General features: G+C 45.0%; 2 protein-coding genes and 1 long non-coding RNA gene across 3 annotated transcripts in view; all 3 read left to right on the top strand.

Moving 5' to 3' along the window:
- The window catches only part of LOC117673520 (uncharacterized), a 28,766-nt gene extending 12,775 nt beyond the window's left edge, over window positions 1-15,991 (top strand). The window contains exons 7-8 of the mRNA XM_060687530.2: window positions 12,830-14,506; window positions 15,546-15,991. Of these exons, the coding sequence (XP_060543513.2) occupies window positions 12,830-14,506; window positions 15,546-15,658 (1,790 nt within the window). The 3' untranslated portion in view covers window positions 15,659-15,991. The remainder of the gene's footprint in view (window positions 1-12,829; window positions 14,507-15,545) is intronic.
- Window positions 1,822-12,779, top strand: LOC148116101 (zinc finger protein 202-like). Its single transcript, XM_087884921.1, has 6 exons — window positions 1,822-2,607; window positions 3,729-4,136; window positions 4,506-4,623; window positions 4,759-4,841; window positions 8,749-8,875; window positions 12,516-12,779. The coding sequence occupies exons 2-6, from the start codon at window positions 3,816-3,818 to the stop codon at window positions 12,533-12,535; spliced, it is 669 nt and encodes a 222-aa protein (XP_087741047.1). The 5' UTR covers window positions 1,822-2,607; window positions 3,729-3,815; the 3' UTR covers window positions 12,536-12,779.
- A 2,763-nt stretch (window positions 15,992-18,754) lies between the features above and the next one.
- LOC148116100 (uncharacterized) lies at window positions 18,755-19,068 on the top strand. The gene is made up of 2 exons (XR_015731852.1): window positions 18,755-18,869; window positions 18,955-19,068. It is a non-coding gene; the product is annotated as an uncharacterized LOC148116100 (long non-coding RNA).
- The last annotated feature ends 8,280 nt before the right edge of the window (window positions 19,069-27,348 follow it).

Here is a 27,348-nt window from a genome sequence, read left to right as displayed (position 1 = left end):
ATATCGGGACGCCGGCAGCCACAGCCACTCGGTCTTGGAAGGGTTGAGTCTGAGCCTATTTCTCAGACTCATTCCCCATCCAGACCCGCACAGCCTCCAGGCAGCGGGACATCATGTCTAGGGCATCATTGGAGTGGTCTGGGGTGGAGATGTACAGCTGAGTATCGTCAGCGTACTGATGGAACTCCACCCCAAAACCACGGATGATCTCACCCAGCGGCTTCACATAAATGTGGAGTGGAGATGTAAAAGGTGGAGATGTACAGCTGAGTGTCATCAGCGTACTGATGGACTCTCACCTCAGTGAGAGTCTCCATAGTTCTCTAATAGTTTCCAGCATTAGGCTCTTCTCTAATGAGTCCTTCCTTCTCATTAGGTGGCCAAAGTATTTGAGTTTCATCTTCAGGATCTGGCCTTCTAAAGAGCAGTCAGGGTTGATCCCTTCTAGGACTGACCGGAGTCATCTATTTAATCCTCAATAAAACTGGGGTTTTTTTCCTACTCAGGTTAATTAAATGAGCTTTTTAAACTTATATTCCAGTTCTTGGCTGCCATCTCATTTTCTGTCCATGTTTTTTTTCCCTCAAATAATCCCACTTTTTTCTCTCAGTTCACTCCCAAAGAAGGGCCTTGTCAACAACCTTCATTTCCCAAGATTATGAATTTTCTGAGGTAATTTTTCCAAGCTGAGGTGAAAATTTTGCAGACCTCTTGTGTTTTTCAGCAGTTCATCCAATTTAATTCCTATTTTCCTTCCACTCGTCTATTTCTTCAGACTTTTAATTCTCCTACCCCATTGCTTCACCCCATTTGAGCCACAGGCACCACTGTGGCCCAAATAGTTTTATAAAATAAAATTTCACAACTTCTTTTCATTCTTTTTCTTTCTGCCAGGCCCTCCTCGTGCTCTTTGGGATGAATTTATTGGAATTAAAATGGTGGTGGGTTGGACATTCAGTTGCTTTGGCTGAGATTTTGGCCATTCTCAACGCCTCACAGAGTTTCTTGGGGGGGGGCATTGGACTAGGATCAGGGGTCTGCAACCTGCGGCTCTAGAGCCGCATGTGGCTCTTTCATCCCTCTGCTGTGGCTCCCTGTCACTCAAAATATGCGTCACAACCACCAATGTGTGACACCCGTCGGCACGTGATTTATTTTTTCAGACCATCTTTTTTTTCGGAGTTCAAAATCTTTTTGTAGCATGCAGAAATAAAAATGTGTTTTCTCTGTAGCAGGTCATTGATTTCATAAATGCAACACACTATAGTTTTTTTTATCCATAGCATAAAGGTTAAAAAAGATATATGCAGTGTTATCTTCATTTTAGACGTCAAAAGGGTTTTGTGGCTCCCAGTGTTTTCTTTTCTGTGGGAAACGGGTCCAAATGGCTGAGTGTTTAAGGTTGCCGAGCCCTGGGTTAGGTGACTTACAAGGCCCCTTCCAACTCTGTTATTTCTGTTATTTCTTCTGGCAGCTACAGATTCTCCACAGCGCCCATTTTTAAGGCAAAACATTTTTCCTCATGCTCTTCAGATCTGAGTTTAATGTTGATTTTTAGAGCCTTCAGGTGTTTTATTTCCTTAACACTTCGGCCTTGACAGATATATTTTTATTCCTGCGCCACGTTCTGTGAGGAAAGGGACTCCACAGCCCATTTCCCTCCTCCCATCATCCTGGGCCCTTCCAGCCCGCCTTTCCCAGCCAAGTCGGCTTGCGCCTGTGGCAGGACGAACCGCCCTCAAGCTTCAGCCGCGAACAGAGCATGCGCGGATCCTTTTGCCCGGCGGAGGACGCGTTGCATGCTGGGAAGGGGATGGGAGGGGGCGGGGCGGGGCTGGCTTCTCCAGGGCTTCGCGGTCCTCCAACCGAGCCATCGTCAAGGGGGAGGTTTTGCGGGGAGGGGGCGCTGCCTGGTGAGTGGGGGGCTCTTTTTAGGGGAATCCTCCTGCTGGGATTGCAAAGATCTTTTGCAAAGGCTTCAGCCCAGCTTCAATCTTTGGAATTCTGGCGGTAGTGGTGGTGGTGGGGAGTCCCTGGCCCCATGTTCCCCCGCCGCCCTTTGCATGCACAATTGCACATGCCAAGCAGAGGGGGAAGCGGAGTTCCAAGCCAGCTGTGTTGCCCCCAGGAGCAAACCCAGCATCTCCAGCCAGGAGGATCTGGGGGCGGGGAGTCCTGGAAACCCCCCTTTTCCTGAGTAGGGGGAGAAGAAGGAGTTTGCATTGCAAGAAACAAGCTGGAAAAAAAGGTTTTCCAAGAAGGGAGAAGCCAGTGTGGTTGCCTGGGTGCATTTGCACAATCTGCTTGGTGAGTGTGCGTCAATTGTGCTTCGGAATCCATCCGTGGTCCTAGGACCCTGACTGACCTAGGACATCATGTTCAGACAATGTTGGTCAACCTGAAGCTTGTTAAAAGAGCCGGCCAGCCTAGAAGGATGGAGACATTTCCTGACAGCGAGAGCAATCAATCCATGGAATAATTTGCCTCCTGGAATTGTGGGTGCAACATCACTGGAGGTTTTCAAGAATAGACTGGACCCCCATTTGACTGGGATGGTATAGTACAGGACAGTGGTGGCGAACCTTTCACTCACCGAGTGCCGAACAGGTATGCGCTTCACTTAGGTATGGCTCCCCCGTGCGCTGCGCATGCAACCAGACCATCTGCACATGCGCACGGCTTTTGTGGTTCCCCCAGTGCGCTGCACATGCAACTGCACCATCTGCTCATGGGTGTGAGTCCCCGTGCGCTATGTGCGCAATTGCACTATTGCGCATGGCTTTCACGTGGCTCCCATGCGCTATGCATGCAATTGCACCATCCGTGCATGCACACAGTTTTCACCCGTGCAATACGCGTGTGCGAACACCATTTGCGAATGCGTCCACTGAGCGCAGGTACTCGCACGCACATGCACAGGAGAGCTCCAAAGACCAGCTGAGTCTCCGGAATTGGGCACATGTGCACCGGAGGCCCGAACACCAGCTGGGGTGCGTGCGCAGGTGCAGCTGCAGGTGAGTTGGGTGACACCGTGCATGCCTGGAAAGATGGCTCTGTGTGCCACCTCGGGCACGCTTGTCATAGGTTCGCCATCACGGGTATAGGGTCTCCTGCCTTGAGCAGAGGGTTGGACTAGAAGACCTCCGAGGTCCCTTCCAGGCCATCCCTATAATTCTATGAACCTCAAGGGCCAAAATTCGCCTCCCGAGCATGGATGGACTTCAACTCCCAGAATTCCTCACTCAGCATGCATGGACTTCAATTCCCAGAATTCTGGGAATCGAAGTCCACACACTTTAAAAGTGCTGAGGTTAAGAAACACTGCATTAAGCTGCAATTTGATTTCTTTGGCTTTCCATGTTAAGTAAATCTGAACATTACAGTTTGCTCACCTCGTTTTAGGTACATTATGGGTGAACATTGCCTTTGTCAAAAATGTACAAATTTTTCATTTATGTTCCAAAATGTTGTCAAGAATATTTTGTTGGCTGTCAGGAGAAGAAATCCATAAATAGATAAATCCATAAATACTCTAAAAGATCTAAAAGACTTGATACTTTGAGTCTTTGGTACTTTTCTTTGGAAAACCCATTTTGCCTTCCTACTATTATCTGTAATGGTATCTGCATATTCCCAGTATTCCTCCCCGAACATTTGCCCCCTCAAGGAAAAAAAATATTTATCATGATTTTTTTTTAAATCTGAGAATGGTTTCTTTTCCACTTCAGATACACTGGCCCCATTTAGAGAACGGTGAGAAAATGGAGGCACAATATCCAGAAAACTGTGGGGAGATTTGAGCAGGAACTGGACATATGATGATGGAAGAGAAGACCATGGATTCAGAGGTCCAGCATTGGCACTTCAGGAATATCCACTACCAGGAGGTTAAGGGCCCCCGAGAGATTTGCAGCCATCTCCATCACTTTTGCCACGGGTGGCTGCAGCCAGAAAGACACACAAAGGCCCAGGTGTTAGACTTGGTGATCCTGGAGCAATTCCTGGCTATCCTGCCCCCCGAGGTGGGGAGCTGGGTGCGGGAGTGTGGAGCAGAGACCAGCTCCCAGGCGGTGGCCCTGGCCGAAGGCTTCCTGCTGAGCCAAGCGGAGGAGCAGAAGGAGCAGGTTGAGTTGCAGGTGAGAGAATCTTAACGCTGGTATTCTAAAGAGGACACAAAGTAATAAACAATTTCAAACTTTTGTTTGAATTTTGGATTTTTGAACCCTTTTCTATCAAGAGTTCTCTGGCATTATACAGCATTCAAGAGTTACCTAATGTTTTAGACAAATTTGTCCAATCCGCTTTCGAGAGTTTTTAGGGCAATTATTTTATTGCCGGATCCAATCTGGGTCAGTCACCGGGACCAAAGGTTTTATCTTCCAAGCTTTTTGGACTTTTATTGTCCCTCTTCCATTCCCCTTCATGGGGATTCAAACTTGTGAGCAGAAAATGAGAATCCATTTCTTGTGTGTGCTTCTCTCATTTTTCTTCCTTGGACCTTTTAGGGGCAAGAATCCTTCCTTCAGATGGTCCCAAAATTTCCCAAGGGAAGGAGGAATCCTTCAAATCTCTCTCCAAAGCTTGGGACCTCCCAAGAGGATCAAAATTCTGACATCTTACTAGGTAAGGGAATAGTTTTCCAAACAAAGTGATATTCTCCAGATAGATTCCACTATCACTTATCCTTTGTCTCTTCTTTTTAGGTGTTAATTAATTAAGTTTTGACAAATTCTTCCTTCATTTTTGCATTTCTGGTAGGGAATGGAACTATATCATGGGCAGCTTTGGGATTATCTCCCTTGCCTGGTGGACTCAAGACACTGACAGAAGCTCCAGCTCAGGTAGGAAAAGAAGCATCAGAGAAGATGGAGGGGATCACCTGAAGGCCTCCTTCTTAGGATAAGCATATTTTTTTCCCAAGGAAATGGAACAATTTGGGTTAAAACCAGTGACCAACATAGGATATCTTTCAAGATTATTGTGGAGATGGACTGGGATTTTTATTATTTATTATTATTTATTAATCAAATTTCTATACCGCCCTACTCCCGAAGGACTCAGGGCGGTGAACAGCCAAGATAAAATACAGATAATCCAAATATTAAAAAAGTCCCTTAAAATTATTAAATATTTCGGCCGAAACACAGATTAAAACACCCAATTTATAAAATCACAAATTAAAAAATTTAAAAAATTTAAAAGATGGGAGTTAGGCCAGGCCAGCTTGCTGAAATAGAAAAGTTTTGAGAGCACGGCGAAACGTGTGCAGGTCCGGGATCTTCCGTATCTCTGGGGGGAGCTCGTTCCAGATGGTAGGTGCCCCCCACAGAGAAGGCTCTCCCCCTGGGGGCCGCCAGTCGACACTGTTTGGCCGACGGCACCCTGAGGAGCCCCTCTCTATGGGAGCGTACTGGTCGGTGAGAGGCTATTGGTAGCAGAAGGCGGTCTCGTAGATACCCCGGTCCGATGCCATGGAGCGCTCTAAAGGTGGTAAAGTCTACACCAACATTTCTCAACCTTAGCAACTTTAAGACATGTGGACTTCAACTCCCAGAATTCCCCAGCCAGCTTTCCAGGCCTGCTGGGGAATTCTGGGAGTTCATTTATTTATTTATTGGTTCAATTTATATGCCGCCCTTCTCCGGAGACTCAGGGCGGCTTACAATGCGTTAAGCAATAGCCTTTATACTTTTATATATACGTGCTTAGTAGGGCTTTCGGGCCCCTGTTCTTTTTATACAAGGTCATCTTATTGCCCTCACAATCCGGGTCCTCATTTTACCTACCTCGGAAGGATGGAAGGCTGAGTCAACCTTGAGCCTGGTGAGCCTGTGGAGTTGAAGTCCACATGTCTTAAAGTTACTAAGGTTGAGAAACACTGGTCTACACTGAGAGATCTTTGACAATTTCAACCCCTCCCCAAAAATTCAGAACTGTTCAGTTCTTCTGTGGTAGTTTACTTCACATTGAATTTGACTACTGAGTTGTCTTCCCTTTCTTCTGTTGGTTTTTTTTTTTAAATTCTCCCATTAGGAGTTATAAAATTATGAAATTGAAAAAGGCACCATGGAACACTATCTAAACTTCAGCAATGAGCAGGAAAACCAATTAAATTATCCTTGAGAGGTGGCTGCCATGCCTCTTAAGAGCTTCCAAAGCTAGAGAAATCTGAGATTTGAGCAGTCCCTTACTAATATTAATTATGGTAGACCCAGCTTATTTTCAGCTCAGGATTTTGGGGAATTTGTTGTGACTGTTTACTATAAGTAATCTCTGGGGCTTCCACAAAGAAGAGGGAGTCAAACTATTCTCCAAAGCAGGGGTCACCAACCTTTCGGACCTCAGTGACCACTAAATTCCATAATTTTAAATCCCACGGACCACTAAAATGATCTGCCTAATAACTGGCTGGGTGGGCGGGGCTAGATGGTCATGTGACTGTAGGCATGGCCAAGTCGATGTCACTCACGTCAAGGGGTGCCTCGGCAGCCTCTACTTGCCCCTCCCCTCCCAGCCACTCCTCGCCTCAGCCCCTCAGAGGGCTGAGACGATCAACCAGTTCCAGGCCATGATGCAGTCCCACTGGAACAAGGCCCTTCGGCTCTTTGCCACCAGCGGCACTTCCCTCCAGCCTTCATCCAATGCTCTGCACCAGGAGGCTGAAGCAGACTCCAAGTTGGAATTTCTGCCCCCCTCCAACCCACACAAAAAGACCCCGAAGGGGGAGACTCTCTGCAGCAACACAAACATTCATTGGACGTATCCATCCCAGGGGGCGTAGTTTGAGGACCCCTGATTTAGTGCAATATAAAAAATGCAAATAATTTTTCTGTGGACCGCCAAAATTTTCTCGTGGACCACCAGTAGTCCACCAGTTGGTGACTGCTGCTCCAAAGCACCTGAGGATAGAACAAGAAGCAATGGGTGGAAACTAATCAAGGAGAGAAGCAACTTAGAACTAAGGAGAAATTTCCTGACAGTTAGAACAATTAATCAGTGGAACAATTTGCCTCCAGAAGTTGTGAATGCTCCAACATTCGAAATTTTTAATAAGAGATTAGATAGCCATTTGTCTGAAGCGGTGTAGAGTTTCATGCTTAAGCAGGGGGTTGGACTAGAAGACCTCCAAGGTCCCTTCCGGCTCTGTTAAATTAAATTATTATTTTTTAAAAATTGAATTGATGGGAAGCGATTGGCAGACATGAAGATTCAAGTGAATCGTCAAGTGAATACAAACATTGCTTCTTGTTTTAAGCTTTTTTTTTTGTCTTTATACACTTGAAGATTACAATTTGTCTTTCCAAATTCATTTCAGGTGTGTCACACTGCCCAACACAATGTAACCAAAGTGACTACCAGTAGTCCTCGACTTATGACCACAATTGAGCCCCAGATTTTTGTTGCTAAGTGAGACATTTGTTCAGTCAATGTTGTTGCCCCATTTTACGATGTTTCTTTCCACAGTTGTTAAGTGAATCACTGCAATGGTTAAATTAGCGACATGGTTGTTAAGTGAATCTGGCTTCCCCATTGACTTTGCTTGTCACAAAAGGTGATCACATGACAATGGAGATGTTGCAATGATTGTACTGTTCTGCCCCGTCACACACACGCACACAAACAGCCAGCCAGGAGTTAAATAAACTGGCAGACAACCAATTCTTCCGATAAGAAGCTTGGCACCAACCCAGTAGCTGCTTGCTAAGAACTTTACTCATAAACCAAAATACACACAGTCAAGAATTGTCCAGTTCGTAAAATAAATCCAAGGCCGATAATGTTGTTTCCAAAGATGCAATGTGACTCGATAGTAGTTAGTTTTGTCCGTCACAGAGTCTGAATGGCCACCTCACCCCTTTTATATCCTGTGGGGTGTGGTCCAGTGACTCAGCTTAATCTCTGGCACGCCTTTTCTTCTGTTGCGCGCGCTTATCTGCGATGCTGCCGAGGATCCAGCCAAGACTCATTTCCCTCATCATTGTCCAGCTGTGGCTGCGTGGACGTGCTTGGCCCTGGCCCTATCCCTTGCCCTTCGGCGGACACCGAAGGCATTGCCAGAGAGGAGGGTCCTGGAGAGGGAGGCCTTGCCAACTCCTCTCCTTCACTCTTGGAGTCCTCTCCTGCCGATGACACAGGCTCAGGTAACGGAGCCACAACACGTACATGTGAAAAATGGCTCTGGAGGCTGGGGACAACAAAAAACATCACTTCCTGTCCCACCGGGAGTTGGGAAATGGGCCATTTTCAGGCCTTCAGAGGGCCTCCGAGGGAGTGGAAAAGGCTGTTTTCGCCCTTCCCAGATGCATAGAGAGGATCTGGAGCCAGGAGAGAAAGAAAAACGGGCCTACCGGGCCATCACTTGCCAGGAGCGGCGGGTGGGGGTGGGAGAGGGGTTGCGTGTGCATGCGCAGGGCAGGGCACATAGAATTATGGGTGTGGGCACATGCGCGCGTGAACCTCCCCCGCCCTCCCGTCTCTTGGCACGCGATGGCAAAAAGGTTATCCATCACTGCCCTAGAAAATACCATGTTGCTTTCTCTGAATAGTTTTCAAAGTTCTGCAGAATCAATACAGATGATCAGTACAGAATCACCCCAAACATTTCATCTGCCAATGGCTGTAAACTATGTCTATCTTCTCACCTAAAAGCTTAGTTCATTGTGATTTCCTGCTTTGGGAACGTAACTAATTAAGAAGGAGAATATGCAAGTCCTTCCTAAGATTCTCTTGTTATTTTTGTTTCTTCAGGGTCGTGTGTCCTTCGAGGAGGTGGCTGTCTATTTCTCCAAGGAGGAGTGGTCTCAACTGGATTCTCACCAGAAAGCCCTACATGGGGAAGTGATGCTGGAGAATTCCAGGATCATAGCTTCTCTGGGTAAGAACCTCTGCTGGACCATCAGATACTTCGAGGAGCCATTTTATGGTGGAATATAACTTACTGATACTCAATCACACTTCATCTCTCCTGTGGGTGAAAGGGAACCTGTTCCAGGTAAAGGAAGAGTTAAATAGCTCTCTCCCTAGTTATGATGTCTCTTCTGATGGGTGGTGAGCATTCTCCTTAACAAGTATTTTAGTTCCTGTTGAACATCACCCCAATGCCAAACATTGGTGATACTTAGTTGAACTCCTTGCTGCTCTTTTGCATTTTTAAAAACAGAATCTCAGCATTCTGGAGAAATTTTATATTTACTATATTTCTTTACTTATATGATGCCCATCTGCCAAATAGGGTGACTCTGGGCCAATTACAGATCATAAAAGGTTCAACAGAAAAACAATTACAAATTTTGAAACTATGCAAAAAATCAGAACCAAAGAGATGGACTGCATGAGGATGGGGTCTTCTTTCCTCGTCAACCACCTCCAACAGTGAGTGCCTTCAGGACCCAAGTCAATCAGCAAAACAAAGTTTTAATATCTTTCTAGAAGGCCAAAAGGATGGGATTACCGTATTTTTCAGAGTATAAGACGCTCCGGAGTATAAGACACACCTTAGTTTTTGGGGAGGAAACTAAGAAAAATAAAATTGTGCCTCTGCCTATCTGTATCCATCGGTATTCATCTGGCTAGCATTCTTAGCAAACAGCCTGGTCAGCTTCAGCACATTAGCTTGATTCAGCATGAGCAGCTGATTGGGAGGTAGATCGGCCTCCCGTAATATCCCCAATCAGCTGTTCCCACAGGTGAACTTTAGCAACAGGTTTGCTGATTGTGAGCGCGCATTGGAGCAGATACGCAGTTTCAAAAATGCAGCTGATCATCGCAGGGTGCTCCAGGGAGTACAGCAGGGGAAGCGCAGAACTGGTCCAACAAGACAGCAGCTCTTCCGGGTTGCCATTTTGGCTTCTGCGCCTTGGTTTTTCACCCTCCAAAAGCTCCGTTTGAGTGGCTGCGTTTGCAGCCTCCAAAAGCTCCACGAAGCGCAGAGGCCAAAAATGCAAGCCAAGGAGGGGGCAATGATCTGTGGCAATCCATGCAGCTTGGAACAGGTATAAAATGCGACGCACGGAGATCGAAGGGTGGGTGCCGGTGGGTGGGTGGAGGCTACATTCGGTGTATAAGACGCACCCAGATTTTCACCCTCTTTTGGGGCGGGGGGGAGTGTATCTTATACGCCGAAGAATACGGTAGTTCTCACATCCAGTGGTAAAGTATTCCACAGAGACAAGGTTATAATGGAAAAGGTTCCTCTCAACCATGCCTCCCAGATTCTTTAGCTAATGGAATCCGTAGCAGGCCTCTTCTGCTGGTGTAAGTGAAGTGGGCTAGTCCCGTTGGGGTGAGAAGGTTCCTCAGGCACCCTGGACCACTTTTCTGTATTTTGAATTAATAGATCAACTGTTACAAGCTGTTTCTTCAGTAGAGACGTGGTTAAAAGAAGAAGAGAATGAACACCAAACAGCACATGGTTCAAGATGTGATAAAAAGAATGGCTCGCAAATTAGACCTAATTGGCTTTGACCTCTCCCATTTTCTCATTGAGCATCCCGGAATAGCAATAGCAACAGGACTTACATACTGCTTCATAGTGCTTTACAGCCCTAAGTAGTTTACAGAGTTATCGTACTATCCCAAACAATCTGGCTCCTCATTTTACTGACCTCGGAATGATGGAAGGCTGAGTCAACCTTGAGCCAGTGAGGATCAAACTCCTGCAATGAGCTGAGTTAGCTTGTTAATATTAAAAGCTTCTTTCCTTTCCTTTTTCTTTTATCCCCCTGACCCTTGCTCAGTTTATTTTATTTATTTATTTGATTTGTATACCGCCCTACTCCCGAAGGACTCAGGGCGGTGAACAGCCAACAATAAAATACATAAATACACAAAATTTAAAAACCCGATAAAATCAAATTAAACTTTTTGGTCCAGACAAATTAAAATACCCCAATAATTTAAAAACAGATTAAAATTTACATATTTTAAAAAGGGAAGAGATCAGGCCAAGCCCGCTTGATGGAATAAAAAGGTCTTCACAGCACGGCGGAAGGAGCGCAGATCCGGGATCCTTTGATAAGAATGGATAAGAAAAATCAATAAATTGAAATATTGGTCACAAGTATGTTCCTGTCAAGGTTCCAATTAAGGAGCCCAAGCAAATCAGAACTCCAAGGCGGGAATCTTCCTTAAAGAACTTCTTTATTGGGTACATCATATCGGCACACGTAAATGCAAAATCAACTCTAAATATTCCCTGGGGTTTCGGTATAATTAAAATAGCAAATGATCCCCTCCCCAAGTGTCACTGGTCACATTGTCCAATTGAGTTAATTGGCAGGCTCCTTAGGCACTCATTTCATTTTCATTTTTTCATTTCATTTTATTTGATTTATATACCGTCCTACTCCCGAAGGACTCAGGGCGGTGAACAGGCACAAGATAAAACACATAGAATACAAAAATTTAAGAGCAGAAGTAAAATCGAATTAAATCAATTTAGCCCAAGACAAATTTAAAACCCCAGGTTAAGAACAAATTAAAATTTACATTAAAAAGAGAATGGGAGAGATTAGGCCAGACCAGCCTGGTGAAATAAAAAGGTCTTGAGAGCGCGGCGGAAGGTGCGTAGATCCAGGATTCTCCGTATCTCCGGGGGGAGCTCGTTCCAGATAGTAGGTGCCCCCCACAGAGAAGGCTCTCGCCCTGGGGGCCGCCAGTCGACATTGTTTGGCCGACGGCACACGGAGGAGTCCCTCTCTGTGAGAGCGTACCGGCCAGTGGGAGGCAGTTTGTGGCAGCAGGCGGTCCTGTAAATAAACTCCTCTCTTTCGTCATCTGACACCTGCAGAGATGACCTTAGTTCCCACGAGATAGATCAGTGTTGTGTCTGGCAATGCATTCCATCTTCCCCCTTCCTTCCCATATGGTGTGGCAATTGAGAACCACGAAAATGAGATCAGCCCTGTTCGGTTCGAAGTTGACAGTTCCTTTATTTCAAAATTATTTCAAGTTTCCTTTTGCTCCTAAAATAGAAACTAACCAAGAGCTTTGGTGGCATAACTGACTAAGTGCTGTTAAAGTAGCACCAGCTGCCTGCAATTACTGCAAGTTCAAATCTCGCCAGGCTCAAGGTTGACTCAGCCTTCCATCCTTTCGAGGTAGGTAAAATGAGGACCTGGATTTTTAGGGCAATAAGCTGACTTTGTATAAAAAAGAACACCGCTTAGGGAGGGCCCGAAAGCCCTACTAAGCAGGTATATACAAAAGTATGAAGGCTATTGCTTAACGCATTGTAAGACGCCCTGAGTCTCCGGAGAAGGGCGGCATATAAATCAAACCAATAAACAATATGGCGTGGTTTATGTCCATAGAGGTTGGGTTATAGCCTCCATCAGAAGTCCAGGTTTGATCAATCTTTGCTCAGGTTATTTTACATTAGTCAAACTGTAACTCTTCAGAAACCCAGAGAATCCATCCAATTTCAGCAAGCAAGTCATAATCACAACCTTACTTTGGTTTTATTTCCTTTCCACAGTCTTCCCTAATTCTAATTCTTTATTTTCCTCTCAAGGAAGTGATGGCCAGGATGAAGTGATTCAGGACGGAAAAGGGAAAGAGGAGTTTAGAAATTGGACAGAATCCAGAATTTCAGAGAAGAACAAGTCAATATATAGGAATAAGAAACCAACATCCAAGTGTGTGCAGAATGAAAATACTCTTGCCCACCAAAATCCCAAAGGAAAAATAAGGACAAAGGATCTAGGGAAAAGTGTGAAAGTACCAAAAGACCATTTAAGTTTAGATATGTGCAACAGAACCAATGTTGGAGGAGAGCAAAATGGATACAGGGAGAATGAAAAAAGTTTTAACTGGAGAATCAAAATGGGAGAGAAGCCGTATAAATGCATGGAGTGTGGAAAAAGTTTCAGCGAGAGTAGTTCTCTCACTTGCCACAAAAGGATCCACACAGGGGAGAAACCCTATAAATGCATGGACTGTGGGAAGAGCTTCAGCAAGAGCAATCACCTTCTTTCTCATAAAAGGATCCACACAGGGGAAAAACCCTATAAATGTACTGACTGTGGAAAGAGCTTCAGGTGGAACAGTCAGCTGACTTCTCATAAAAAGGTCCATTCTGGTGTGATACCCTACAAATGCACCGAGTGCGGAAAGAGCTTCCAGGAAAACGGATCCCTTACTTCACACAAGAAAATCCACACAGGGGAGAAGCCATATAAGTGCACAGAATGTGGGAAAATATTTCGGAAAAGCAGTTCGCTTACTTCCCACCAAAGGATCCACACAGGAGAAAAACCCTACAAATGTACAGATTGTGGAAAGAGCTTTAGTCAAAGCAGTAACCTTATTTCACATAAAAGGAGCCATTCAGGGGAAAAACCCTATAAATGTATGGAATGTGGGAAGAGTTTCATGTGGAACAGTCAGCTTACATCACATAAGAGCGTCCATACAGGGGAAAAACCCTATAAATGTGTAGACTGTGGGAAAAGCTTCAGCAACAGCAGTCACCTGACTTCCCACAAAAGGATCCATTCGGGGGAGAAACCATATCAATGTCTGCAGTGTGGAAAGAGCTTCCGTGAAAATGGGTCTCTGACTTCCCACAAAAGGATCCACATAGAAGAAAAGCCATATCAATGTGTGGGATGCGGGAAAATATTTCAAAGGAAAAGTTCCTTTGTTTCTCATAAATGTACCCGTACCGAAGAGAAACCCTATAAATGTCTGGACTGTGGGAAAATATTCCGAAAAAGCAGTTTCCTTATTTCCCATAAAAGAATCCACACGGGGGAGAAACCATTTAAATGTCTCGAGTGTGGAAAGAGCTTCCGCGAAAATGGATCTCTGGCTTCCCATAAAAGGATCCACTCGGGCAAGAAGCCCTATAAATGCACGGAGTGTGGGAAATGCTTCTGGAGGAGCAGTTCACTTTGTTCGCACAGAAGAATCCACACGGGGGAAAAGCCTTACAAATGCACCGAGTGTGGAAAAAGCTTCCGTGAAAATGGATCGCTTACGTCCCATAAAAGGATCCACACAGGGGAAAAACCTTACAAGTGCCCAGAGTGTGGAAAGGGATTCAATACAAGCAGTAATCTTTCCTCCCATAGAAGGATCCACTCCAAGGAGAAACAGTATAAATGCGTGGAGTGTGGAAAGAGCTTTACTCAGAGTGCTTGCCTTATTTCTCACAAAAGAATCCACAGAGGGCAGAAACCGTATAAATGTGTGGAGTGTGGGAAAAGTTTCAGATGGAGCAGTCACCTTACTTCCCATAAAAGGATACACACAGGGGAGAAGCCATATAAGTGCCGGGAATGTGGGAAAATATTCCGGATCAGCAGTTCCCTAACTTCCCACAAACGGATCCATACTGGGGAGAAACCATATAAATGCAGGGATTGTGGAAAGAGCTTCCGAGAAAATGGGTCCCTCACAGTTCATAAAAGGATCCACACAGGGGAGAAACCCTATAAATGCACCGAGTGTGGGAAAGGCTTCCGAAAGAGCAGTAACCTTACATCCCACGTAAGGATCCACTCAGGTGAGAATATAAAAATACTAAATTCACAGTATTCCATTTATTTATTTGTTTGTTTGTTTGTTTATTTATTTATTTATTTATTTATTTATTTATTTATTTATTTATTTATTTATTTATTTATTTTTAAATTTATAGACCGCCCTTCTCCCGAAGGACTCAGGGCGATTTACAGCCATAGTAAAAAACATGAATACAAACATTAAAAACAGTTTAAAAAGAAATATATAAATTTGGCCCCAAAGTTAAAAAAAACAATAACAAGACATATTAAAATATTTAAAAAGCATTAAGCCAGCCCGGCTTGCTGAAAAAGGAAGGTCTTCAGGGCACAGTGGAAGGCACCGAGGTCTTGAATTCTCCGTATCTCTGGAGGCAGTTGATTCCAGAGAGCAGGTGCCGCCACAGAGAAGGCCCTCCCCCTGGGGGCCACCAGTCTACATTGCTTGGCCGATGGCACCCTGAGGAGGCCCTCTTTGTGGGAGCGCACTGGTTGGTGGGAGGTCGTTGGTGGCAGCAGACGGTCTCGAAGGTATCCAGGTCCTATGCCATGGAGCGCTTTAAAGGTGATAACCAACACTTTGAAGCGCATCCAAAAGACCACTGGGAGCCAGTGCGGCTCACACAGGAGGGGTGTTATGTATGTTTGAACCATGAAATACATTGATTCAAATTCAAAGCTTTATTGTCAGTGCACAACATACGTACAATGAGATTGGTGGAGCTCCCTCAGTGCACACACCTCCAACACAATACAACTCACAGTGAAGACAGAAAATCCCTAACCCAATAAATCATATTAACAAACACCCAGTCCTATTGCACCAGTGCGAGCATGTTACACATTGCGTCGGCCCTGCAAGTCCATCATACTACGTAGTTATGATGTTATTTCTCATTCAGGAGTCTGACAGCCCATGGATCCTGAGTGTCTATGGAGAGTGTCTATTTCTCAGTTGATCTGTTAATTAAAAGAGAGGTTTAACTCGGCGGGTTTGTGCCTTAAATTTCCAATAATTTCCTCTTTTTTTGTCCCAAGCAGAGGATCTCCAAGAAAATGAACCTGATCAGGAGGCTGTTGTGCCGGCATCACAAACGCTCAAGAATGAACTGAGAAAAGAGACATTTAGGAAATCAGTGCGGACCCTGAAGTAAAATTAGGAAAATTCCAACAACGTGTAGAAGAAATCCTTCGGGGTCTTTTTCTAACCTGCTACAGTCCTGGAATCCTGAATGGTGGACAGAATTAGGAAAGGAGAATCACAATTGCTCAGTACATCATCATCATCATCATCATCATCATCATCATTATTATTATTATTATTATTATTATTATTATTATTATTATTAATCAAATTTCTATACCGCCCTACTCCCAAAGGACTCAGGGCGGTGAACAGCCAAGATAAAATACAAATATTAAAAAAATCCCTTAAAATTATTAAATATTTTGGCCGAAACACAGATTAAAACACCCAATTTATAAAATCACAAATTAAAAATGTAAAAAAGGAGAGTTAGGCCAATGGCCATAACGCCATTGAAGGAGAATAGTTGTACTGTAGTTGTAATAGTTGTACTGTAATTGTAATAGCATTGATGATGTTACCTAGTTTGGGTAATGAAATATCTGCAAGAAAACAAGCAAGCTCGGAGAGCACTAGGGACCCCTCACATCATCATAGTGTTACATAGTTATCATACAAACTAAATTGATTTGGAGTTTTTCATTCTAATATTTAGATCAGGAGTGTCAAACTTGATTTCATTGAGAGCCGCATCAGGGTTATGTTTGACCTGAGGGGGGCATGGCCAGCTTGACACCACTCGTGTCGGGGCACCTCTGGTGGCCTGAGTGCTCTGCCAACGAAAATGGATGCGGCCCTCCCGAGGTCCGTTTTCACTGGCCGAGGGTTGCAGGAGGCTGTCGCAGCCAAAAACGGAGCTCCATTTTCACCGGCAGAAGTACCATGGACTGGTCCTTTGCTGTTTCCCGGATGGCCCCGTGGGCCAAATCTAAGCACCCTGTGGGCTGGATCGAGACCGCGCGCCTTGAGTTTGACACCCCTGATTTAGATCATATCGCTTCTGAAATATATTTGTCCGAAATAAGGAATGGATATGTATGAAAGATGGAGTGTGTGAGAGATCCATGCAGAGCAATCCATAAGAAGCGGTAGTCTGGAAGATTTCGGGTCATGGAGCATGTGGACAATGAAGATCTCTGAGAAGACACGATGAAAGGATGGATGCAATCTATGGAAACTAATCAAGGAGAGAAGCAACCTAGACCTAAGAAGAAATTTCCTGTCAGCGAGAACAATTACTGTATTTTTCAGAACATAAGATGCAGTTTTCCTCCCCTAAAAGAGGCTGGATATTTGGGTGTGTATTATACTCCGAATGTAGCTTTTTCAAAGTTTTTTTCAGCCCTAACAAGGTGCTAGTGCAGGGGTGGGCGAATGTGGCTCTTTTACAACCTGTGGACTTCAACTCCCAGAATTCCTGAGACAGCCAGCTTGGGAGTTGGGAGTTGAAGTCCACAGGTTGTAAAAGAGCCACATTCGCCCAGCCCTGCGCTAGTGAGTGAAGCAGATCTTCTATGCTTTGCCTGCTTTTCTCATTGCTGCTCCCTCTCAGATGTGCGTTAGAAGCTGTTTTTCAGCCCTAATGAGGCGCTAGTGAGTGAAGAGATCCATGCTTGCTTTTCTCATTGCTTCTCTCCAAAGATCAGCTGTTCTTTAGAAGCTGTTTTTTATCCCCGAGTAGGGGATAAAAAGCACGCATGCAGGCTCAAAACCAGCAAACGAATGTGCTGAAGCTGACTAGACAGGACGCTAGCCAGATAAATACCTGGTAGGCAGATTTCTTTTCCTATTTTCCTCCCCAAAAACTAAGCTGTATTTTATACCGCGGTGCGTCTTATACTCTGAAAAATACGGTAACCACTGGAATGGCTTGCCTTCAGAAATTGTGGGTGCTTCATCACTGGTGGTTTTGAAGAAGAGATTGGACAACCATTTGTCTGACAGGGTTTAGGATTTCCTGCTTGATTCGGGGTTTGGAATAGATTAGAAAACCTCCAAGCTCCCTTCCAATTCTGTTATTCTGTTAAAGGTGATTCAGGAGACGTGAACTGGGTGAGATGATACCACTTAAGAAGAGAAATAGCCAGTTTGGTACAGTGGTTAAAGGCATCAGGCTAGAAACTAGGTGTGACCATGAATTCTAGACCCAACTTGGTAGTACAGTGGTTTAAAGCACCCTGTTATTAACACAGCTGCCTGCAATTACTGCAGGTTCGAATCTTACCAGGTTCAAGGTTGACTCAGCCTTCCATCCTTTCTAAGGTAGGTTAAATGAGGACCCAGTTGTGGGGGCAATAAGCTGACTTTGTATAAATATACAAAAGTATGAAGGCTATTGCTTAACGCATTGTAAGCCGTCCTGAGTCTCCGGAGAAGGGCAGCATATAAATCAAATTAAAAAAAAAAAAACTTGGGCACAAAGCCAGCTGGGGCACTTAGGCCAGTCATGCCTTAGGAAGGAGGCAATGGCAAACCACTTCTGGAAAATCTTGCCAAGGAAATCTCAGGGAGTTGTCTAGGCAGTCTCTGAGAATTGGACATGATTGAACAGAAGAAGGTAAACGAGGTCCAGGAGAAGGAAAACACCATGGCTTCAAAATCTAAGGGATTGGTTTGGACAAAACTCAGCAGCGCTTTTTCGTACGATAAAAATATGATCACTAACATGATCGCCAACATCCAATGATGGATATGGAAGAGGAAGGAGAAGAAGAAGAAAAAATGGAGAGGTACCAGGAGGTGTGAAATGAGGACGATGCTGGGGACTGACCTCCCCATTTTTGGAGAACGTATGGATGGGATATCAATCCAATAAAAATGGATAGGATTGGAGCTATAATATAGACCAAAATATCAAATGATGTATTGAGTGTGGTGGGCATTTGCCTCTATTCTTCTGAACTTCATTTCTTGCGTTATTGGAAACTTCTGGCTGTTGAGAGCTGACTTCTGATCCATTTGCTAATGATCAGGATGGTGTTTGTTTACTATGTCTTTTGTCTCGGTGAAATGAAACCTGCGTAATCTAGTGATCCTCCTAACTGTAGATGTGTATGAATTAATTAGCAGAGATGGCAACAGGAATTGCCGCTATTCCTCCTTAAGAATTAAGAGGGTGGGATTTGGGTAAGTGGCTATTCCATATGTGGAAAAGAGACGATATTATTAGCAGATTTTCTAAGCTGATAGTTGAGAAAATAGCTGAGTATGTTTCCTTGTTTATACCGATCACAACAGACCTGATGTCATAGTCACAGTAGTCAATCAGAAGGGTATGAGTTTTAGATCAGGGGTCTCCAACCTTGGCAACTTTAAGATGAGGAACTCTGGAAGTTGAAGTCCACAAGTCTTAAAGTTGCCAAGGTTGGAGACCCGTGTTTTAGATTATATTCTGACTCCCTTATTTACTTTGGTGTAAGGAATCCATCTCAGCTTTCCTGTTTGACGCAAATTAAAGGACATCTTTCATTTTACAAAGACTGGGTGGCTTGCATGGTGCTTCAAGAACTGGGTTGTTGACATCTTTAGTTCTGAACAAGATTGTACTACCACGTTCAGATCCAGTTTGCAATTTAGGGGATCTCCTGGACTCACGACTCCTGCTCAATGAGCAGGTGGTGGGCGTGGTTAGAAGAGCCTTTGCACAACTTCGATTTCTGCACCAGCTTTGGCCTTTCCTGAATCAAGACTCCCTGCGCTCAGTCACTCAAGCCCTGGCCATCTCACATCTGGACTACAACAATGCACTCTACATGGGGCTATCTTTGAAGAGCATTCCAAAGTTTCAACTGGTGCAGAGAGCGGCCCCATGGGCAGTCTTTGGAGCCCCTAGAATGACCCCGGTTACACCACTATTCTGTGACTGCACTTGCTGCCAATCAACTCCAGCTGATGGGATCCAGAACTTTCTCTGCCATAGCACCAACCCTCTGGAACAGGGGTCGGCAACCTTAAACACCCAAAGAGCCAGAAAGGTCCTAATCGGAAGGCCCCGTACAATTCTGGAGCCAACTGGAAGTCCAGTTCCCACATCATAGTCCCCTGGCACGGCGTCCTTTTTCCTCTATTGACCAGAAGTTGGTCCCCCACCATAGAGTCGCCTCCTAGTATGGCATCCTTTTTCCTCTACCTGTCCTAACCAAAAGCCCTATCAATTGTGGGGCTGGCCAGCAACAAGAAGCCACAGCAGAGGGATGAAAGAGCCACATGCGGCTCTAGAGCCACGGGTTGCTGACCCCTGCTCTGGAACATCCTGTCCCCAGGGTAAGATCTGCCCCTATCCTATCTTCTCGTAAGAACCTGAAGACTTGGTTGTCCTGGGGACCAAATGGTGAAGTACAACACTGGAGGTGGCTTTTGGACCCCCACCTGTCCCCCCATGCATTTTGATGTCTCCGCATCCCATCTTTTAATTCATATTGCTACACTTTCATTATTTGTTTTTATTGTTTTACTGTTGTTATATTTACATTTTTTATAATTTTACATATTGTAAGCCACCCAAAGTAGCCTCATGGCAAGATGAGTGGCAAATCACCAGGTGAGGTTCAAGGTGTTGATGATTACCTATAAAGCCCTACATGGCTTAGGCCCGGGTTATCTGGCGGATCACCTGCGGCCAGCAACAGCTCCCCATCACCCGGTGCGCTCACACAGAGGGCCTACTTGGGGTTCTGTCGGCCAAGCAATGTTGGCTGACAGCCTCTAGAGAGCGAGCTTTCTCTGTAGGCACACCTACCCTCTGGAATCAGCTCCCCTTGGAGCTCCGGGTGGCCCCCGACCTTCGCTCCTTCTGCCATGACCTTAAAACATGGTTGTTTCGCCAGGTCTGACCTGGACTGAAGGGGTTTTAATGGGAATTTTAGATTCTTTTATCATTTGAATTTTAATCTGGACTTGTTGCTTTATTGCTGTGAGCCGCCCTGAGTCCTTGTGGAGAAAGGGCAGCATATAAGTCCGATAGATAGATAGATAGATAGATAGATAGATAGATAGATAGATAGATAGATAGATAGATAGATAAATTTAGCAATAAATAAAAAAATCTAGACAGAAACATAACATTTCTTGGTCTGTTTGGAGTAAAATAAATGTGATTCGGATAGATCCGGCTCCAAAATTGACGTGCATGTTAGCGGTCTTCCCATATCCCAAATTATTTCAAATTAATTCATGGGACATTGAATGGAAACCAGTGAGATTGAAAAAAATTGAGAACCCTAGAGAAGGAAAGTTGAGCATGGAATAATGGAAGGAAAGTTTGCAAGGATAGAGCGATAGGAAGCCAGGAAAGAGATAGTGAGTTGGTGTGAACTACCGTGTTTCCCCGAAAATAAGACCCTTTCTTATATTTTTTTGAACCCTGAAATAAGCACTTGGCCTTGTTGCCATGGGCTCAAAAACTCGATTGGGCTTATTATCGGGATGTCTTATTTTGGGGGAAACAGGGTAGATTTAAATAATTTAGATTTAACTAGATTCTTTTCTTACTTAATTTCCTTTTGTTACTTAATTTCCTTTGAGATACTATTGGGATACCATTCCTTTCTGTGCTTTGCAATCATATCCTCTGCCCTAAGAGGAAATGTAGTTATCTGTAGGAATCAGAGGTGGGTTTCAGCAGGTTCTGACCAGTTCTGGAGAACCGGTAGCGGAAATTTTGAGTAGTTCAGAGAACCGGTAGTAAAAATTCTGACTGGCCCCGCCCCCATCTATTCTCTGCCTCCCAAGTCCCAGCAGATCGGGAAGAAATGGAGATTATACAGTATCCTTCCCCTGCCATGCCCACCAAGCCACACCCACAGAACTGGTAGTAATTTTTTTTGAAACTCATCACTGGTAGAAATGTATGTATGTACAACACATATGTAAACAAGAGAGCTCCAACCCTTATTCGAACATGTTCTAAAGTTGTGCACCACTGATGAATTATGTTGAGATATGTAACAGCATCTCTTTCCATCTTTATTATTATTATTATTTATTATTTATTGAATTTGTATACCGCCCTACTCCCGAAGGACTCAGAGCGGGTTTATCTTCTCCAGGGTTCTTGTGAAGGAGACATCTCAATGTGTTTGGTCTTGATGTCTTTGGTCTATAATTATTTTGTCGTCACAGTTAGACCATAAGTTATATTATTAAAGCATTTAATAAAAGTGATCGGTAGTATGTCTTTGTGTCCAATCCTCGAGCTCTTGAAGGTGGATTATAAAATGTGACAAATAAAGTTACGTTTTTATAAAAGAAATCAAATTTTCTTAATCCTAACTCCTTCTCTTTAATTATAGTTTCCTGCAAACCGGTTTTCTTAACCAGGTGTGATGTGTATCTACTTTGGAAAATGAATTTTATGGGAATAAATTAGAGAATAGGAAAGAGATTTCTACATATTTAGAGCAGGGATTTGCAACCTTAAAAACTCAAAAGAGCCATTTCCCACAGAAAAGAAAACACCGGGAGCCCCAAAACCTGGGTGGGTGTGGCCAACTTGATGTCACTCACTTCCACCAGTCACATGACCCCCTAGCCATGCCTACCCAGCCAGTCATTAGGACAGAGAACCGGTTGTTAAAAAACACCGGGAATCACAAAACCCTTTGATATCTCTCTCTCTCTCTCTCTCTCCCTCCCTCCCCCTTCTCCCCCCCTCTCTGTATCTCTCTGTCTGCTCTGACCGCTTCTCCATCCCCCATCATTACCCTTACCTTCTCAGGCCAGGCAAGGAGTGACTGGGAGGGGAGGGAGAGGGGCAGGGTTAGCCATGTCACTTGACATGGAGCCACAGCAGAGGGCCCAAAGAGCTGCATGTGGCTCCGGAGCCACAGGTTGCTGACACTTGATTTAGAGAAATGCAGTTTACTGGCAATCTTCGACTTAAACCACAATTGAGCCCCAAATTCCTGTTGCTAAGTGGGACATTTGTTAAGTGAGCTTTGTCCCATTTTGTGACTTTTCTGTTGTTAAGTGAATCACGGGTTGTAAAGTTAGTAATATGTTGTTAAATGAATCTGGCTTCCCCACTGACTTTGCTCATCAGAAGGTCGCGAAACATGAGCCTGGGACACAGCAAAGGTCATAAATATGAGACAGTTGCCAAGGGAGGCATCACACCCACCATAATAACCAAGACGCCTACCATATATGGTACCTCATTCTCCGTGATGACTGAACTACTGTATTACAATTCCCAGTCCCTTTAAATAACACTGAACAAAGTCTGCCCACACCAGCATGTCCTTTTATCACAACTCCTGGCACTTGTCTGATCGAACACCTTCACGATACACAGTTCATGTGAGGACAGCCTCTTGTTTTCAGTGCCATCTTTTGCAAGGTCTTCTCAGGGATCCCAGGGATCTGTTAACCTTCCACACTGTACATTTAGGACTTGCAGTGGGTGATGGGCGGGGGAGGGGTGTCTTACTCATGGTTTAATACATACCTATTATCAACCCTGAAGTGAACCTGGTTGAGGCCATCTTTGAGGCTTCAGGGTTGCCACAAGGCAGAAGACGGGATAGAGTGGGGGGGAAGAATAGATAAGAGGGGCTTTGTAGTCAAAACAAAATGTTTTCCTGTGGGAACCAAGGACATTCCACCAGGTGCTAGGAAGAGGAGGAGTGAAGTAACCAAGCAACCGGCCTATTGGACAATGTGACTGATGACTTGGGGGTAGGGGGAACTTTCACTTTTTTAATTAGGTGAAAACCACGGGAACTTTCAGTCGATTTTCACCAGTTGTGCCAATATGATATATCCAATAAATTGTTCTTTGAGGAACCTACCTGCCTCGGAGTTTTGCTTTTATAGGTGCATCATTACTTGGAACACTGACATCTATTCCTACTGGGCATAGAGGACATACTATATAAAGGAACCCAAACCTTCAAATCAACATAAAGTGTGTATAGGAACTACACAGTAACAATACTGGGATGTCATAGGCCCGTGATGGCGAACCTATGGCACGCATGCCAGAGATGGCACGCAGAGCCATATCTGTGGGCACGCGAGCGTTGCCCTAACTAAGCTCCAGCGTGCATGCACACGCCGGCCAACTAATTTTCAGGCCTTCCGGGCCCACTGGAAGTCAGAAAATGGGCTGTTTCTGGCCTCTAGAGGGCCTCCGGGGAGGTGGGAAAGGCCGTTTTTGCCCTCCCCAGGCTCCTAGAAAGGGTCTGGAGCCTGGGAAGGCAAAAATCAGGCCTTCCGGTTCCACCGGAAGTTACGAAATGGGCAGTTTCTGGCCTCTGGAGGGTTTCCGGGGGGGGGAAAGGTTGTTTTCGCCCTCCCTAGGCCCACCGTCCCATCGTGTTCCAAAAGTGGGGGGAGCACGGGGGAGGGGGTCACACGCACAAGTGGGGGGCAGGGCGCATTGAATTATGGATGTGGGCATGCGCATGCGTGACCCCCCCTGCACTCCCTCGCTTTTGGCACACGATGGCAAAAAGGTTAGCCATCACTGTCATAGGCAATTCTGATTCTCATTCATTTCTGATCTTGTTTGGTCCAGAGCAGGGGTGAAATTTAGCAGGTTCTGACAGGTTCTGGAGAACCGGTAGTGGAAATTTTGAGTAGTTCGGAGAACCGGCAAACACCACTTCTGGCTGGCCCCAGAGTAGGGTGGGAATGGAGATTTTGCAATATCCTTCCCCCTGGAGTGGGGTGGGAATGGAGATTTTGCAATATCCTTCCCCCAGAAGTGGGGTGGGAATGGGGATTTTGCAGTATCCTTCCCCTGCTACGCCCACCAAGCCACGCTCACAGACCCAGTAGTAAAAAAAATTGAATTCCACCACCGGTCCAGAGGGACCCTGGTCTGTAGCCCATGAAAAACCAAAAGATTTCCTCCACACAATCTCCAAGGTATTTTCCAATATTCACTTTGTTTTTACTTTCAGACCTGCTTTCGTGGATCCAAAGAATTTGGTATTAGACACAATTCATGAATTTTTGTAGTAGTTTTATTCACACAGCAGGATTCTGCTATTGCCACCATTCCTTTGCAAGATTATTTAGAGTTAGTAGCCATGTTCTGGCTTCCTTCTATCTAATTGTCTGATTAAAGAGCGGGGAGCGGGGGGGGGGCAGAGAAAAAACTTATCAAGGAGAGAACCTACCTAGAAATAAGGAGAAATTTGCAACAGTGGCGAATATCTGTGGCTCGGGTGTAGGAGGAGGGTAAATGTTTGTTCTCCAAGTTTGTGGGTTGGTTTCCAAATGTTTTGTTACTACGCTACGTAACATCTTTAGCGGAGTTTAGGGGATGTCGGTATTCTTCTGTTCAGGAGTGGGTGTGTCAAGTGAGGGTCTTGTGATAGGGAAGTTACATCAGGTGAGGGTCATTGGGAGGTGAATTGCTGGTGGGAGTTTTTTTTTTTTTAATTGATTTATATGCCGCCCTTCTCTGGAGACTCAGGGTGGCTTACAATGCGTTAAGCAATAGCCTTCATCCTTTTGTATATTTTATACAAAGTCAGCTTATTGCCCCCACAATCTGGGTCCTCAATTTACCTACCTTAGAAAGGATGGAAGGCTGAGTCAACCTTGAGCCTGGTGAGATTCGAACCTGCAGTAATTGCAGGCAGCTGGTCTTAATCACAATGCTATCAGTCTGCTGAGCCACCAGGCCCTTGTGTGGGTTGGTTGAGGGTTGGTGCTATCGCTGGTACGATTGATTTGGATTCTGAGGGGTTTATAGGCTGGTTGTAGGTCAATGTGTTGATGGAATTGCTTGTAGAGTGCCAGGCTTCAATGAACTCACGACCGTGGTGGGTGGTAGCGTGGCCGATAATTTTTGTGTTGTCCAATTGAGCCGATGCTGTTTGCAGTGATGGGTTCTAACTGGCTTTACTACCAGTTCTCTTCGTGCACGTGCTTCGCGTGCGATCGCCTCTTCTTGCATGCGCTTCATGCGCGATCGCCGCGTGCATGATCGCTTTGCTCGCATGAACGCTAAACTATGCGCAAGCACGTTACAAATCTGCCCAGCTGAGGTGCGGCAATCCACTCTGCCGCACCTATCAGCTGGGCTGAAAAAGAAGAAATAAAAGGTAGGAATAACGCGGGGCGGCTCCAGAACAAAGAGAACTGGTTCGGTGACGTCATATCGTCACCGCTACCAGCTCAGCCGAACCGGGCCGAACCAGGAGGAACCCACCACTGGCTGTTTGGTGTCAGTGTGGGTAGAGATTAAGGATTTGGGATCGTGGCTTCTGACTGCCACCCGATGTTCATGGATCCTGGTTTTTAATTGTCAAACTAAACTAAACTAAACTAAACTAAACTAAACTAAACTAAACTAAACTAAACTAAACTAAACTAAACTAAACTAAACTAAACTTGTTTAGTTTGTCCCACGTAGAATTACTTGCAATGTTTACAGTTGATTTTGTAGATTACAAGATACAGAAGATACAGATACAGAAGGATGAAAGAAACAATGTACACTGACAAGAGCCTTGTACCAAGAGCCTTGGTGGTGTAGCGGACTAAGTGCTGTTATGTAGTACTTAGCTGCCAGCTACCTGCAATTAGTGCGAGTTCAAATCTCACCAGGCTCAAGGTTGACTCAGCCTTCCATCTTTCCGAGGTAGGTAAATTGAGGACCCAGATTGTGGGGGCAATAAGCTGACTTTGTAGAAACACCTTTGTAGAAACACCGCTTATGGGGGGGCCAAAAGCCCTAATAAGCAGGTATATACAAAAGAATGAAGGCTATTGCTATAAGTGCATTGTAAGCCGCCCTGAGTCTTTGGAGGAGGGCGGCATATAACTCGAATTAATAAACAAATAAACAAATACATCCCCTAACTCCGCTGAAGATGTTACCTAGCCTGGTAATGAACTGTTTGGAAACCAACCCACAAACTCGGAGAACGAATGTTCACCCTCAAGAACATATTTCCTGACAGGGAGAATCATCAATCAGTGGACCGGCTTGCTCCAACACTGGAGGTCTTCAAGAAGAAATTGAACAACCATTTGTCCAGAATGGTATAGGTTCTCCTACATGGGCAGGAGGTTGGACTACTAGACTTCCAAGTATATTATTCCGTGTTATTTTCAAACGGTGAAGCATTCTAAAATAAACTATTTTTTTTTACTGTCTGTAGAAAACATCCTGCTTTTCACTAAATCTATCAAATCTAGTACACGGTCTAGTGTGACAACATAAATGTTGCTACCTCTGTGTTTTATTCTTATTATCTACGTGCCACGTGAAGTCCTGTCACAAGCGGTGGCACCAGCGCGATGCAGAGTGTTGCAATGTAGAGTGCTGCTAGAGGCCGGGAGGCCGAAAACAAGCCTATTTTAGGCTGGCATAGTGCACCCCGTTTTGGCCGGTGAAGTGCTGCAGGAGGCCGTTCAGGCCAAAAATGGGACAGAGGGGGCCATGCATCCCCCCATGGTCCATTTTGGCTGGCAGGGTGCTGCAGGAGGTGTCTGTCCCAACTACCCCCCCCCCCCGTTCCCTGCCCCCATCCCCTGCTGGCCCGCAAAGAACTACAATGCTGATCCAGCCCTCGAAGAAATTGAGTTTGACACCCCTGGTTTAGACAGTCACTTATTTAAAATGGTATCGGTTCTCCTGCTTGAGCAGGGGACTGGACTACAAAGACCTCCAAGGTCCCTTCCAGCTCATTCTATCCTATTCTAAGATCAAATTGTTGAAAGTGACTCTGGATCTATGGAATGTTTCCTTGCATGGTTAGTGCATTAGTAGAAATCTTGACATAACTCAATGTTATAGGG

The sequence above is a fragment of the Pantherophis guttatus genome, chromosome 2, assembly GCF_059756535.1.
Source record: "Pantherophis guttatus breed Tessera chromosome 2, ASM5975653v1, whole genome shotgun sequence".
In the NCBI taxonomy this organism is placed as follows: domain Eukaryota; kingdom Metazoa; phylum Chordata; class Lepidosauria; order Squamata; family Colubridae; genus Pantherophis; species Pantherophis guttatus.
This window is presented reverse-complemented; position numbering and strand designations above follow the sequence as displayed.

Excerpts from the sequence above, each read along its gene's own strand:
- LOC148116101 (XM_087884921.1), top strand. The coding sequence starts at position 3,816 with ATGATGATGGAAGAGAAGACCATGGATTCAGAGGTCCAGCATTGGCAC. Across the intron at positions 4,137-4,505 it reads AGGAGCAGGTTGAGTTGCAG|GGGCAAGAATCCTTCCTTCA; the intron begins GTGAGAGAATCT and ends TGGACCTTTTAG. Across the intron at positions 8,876-12,515 it reads CAGGATCATAGCTTCTCTGG|TGATGGCCAGGATGAAGTGA; the intron begins GTAAGAACCTCT and ends CTCTCAAGGAAG.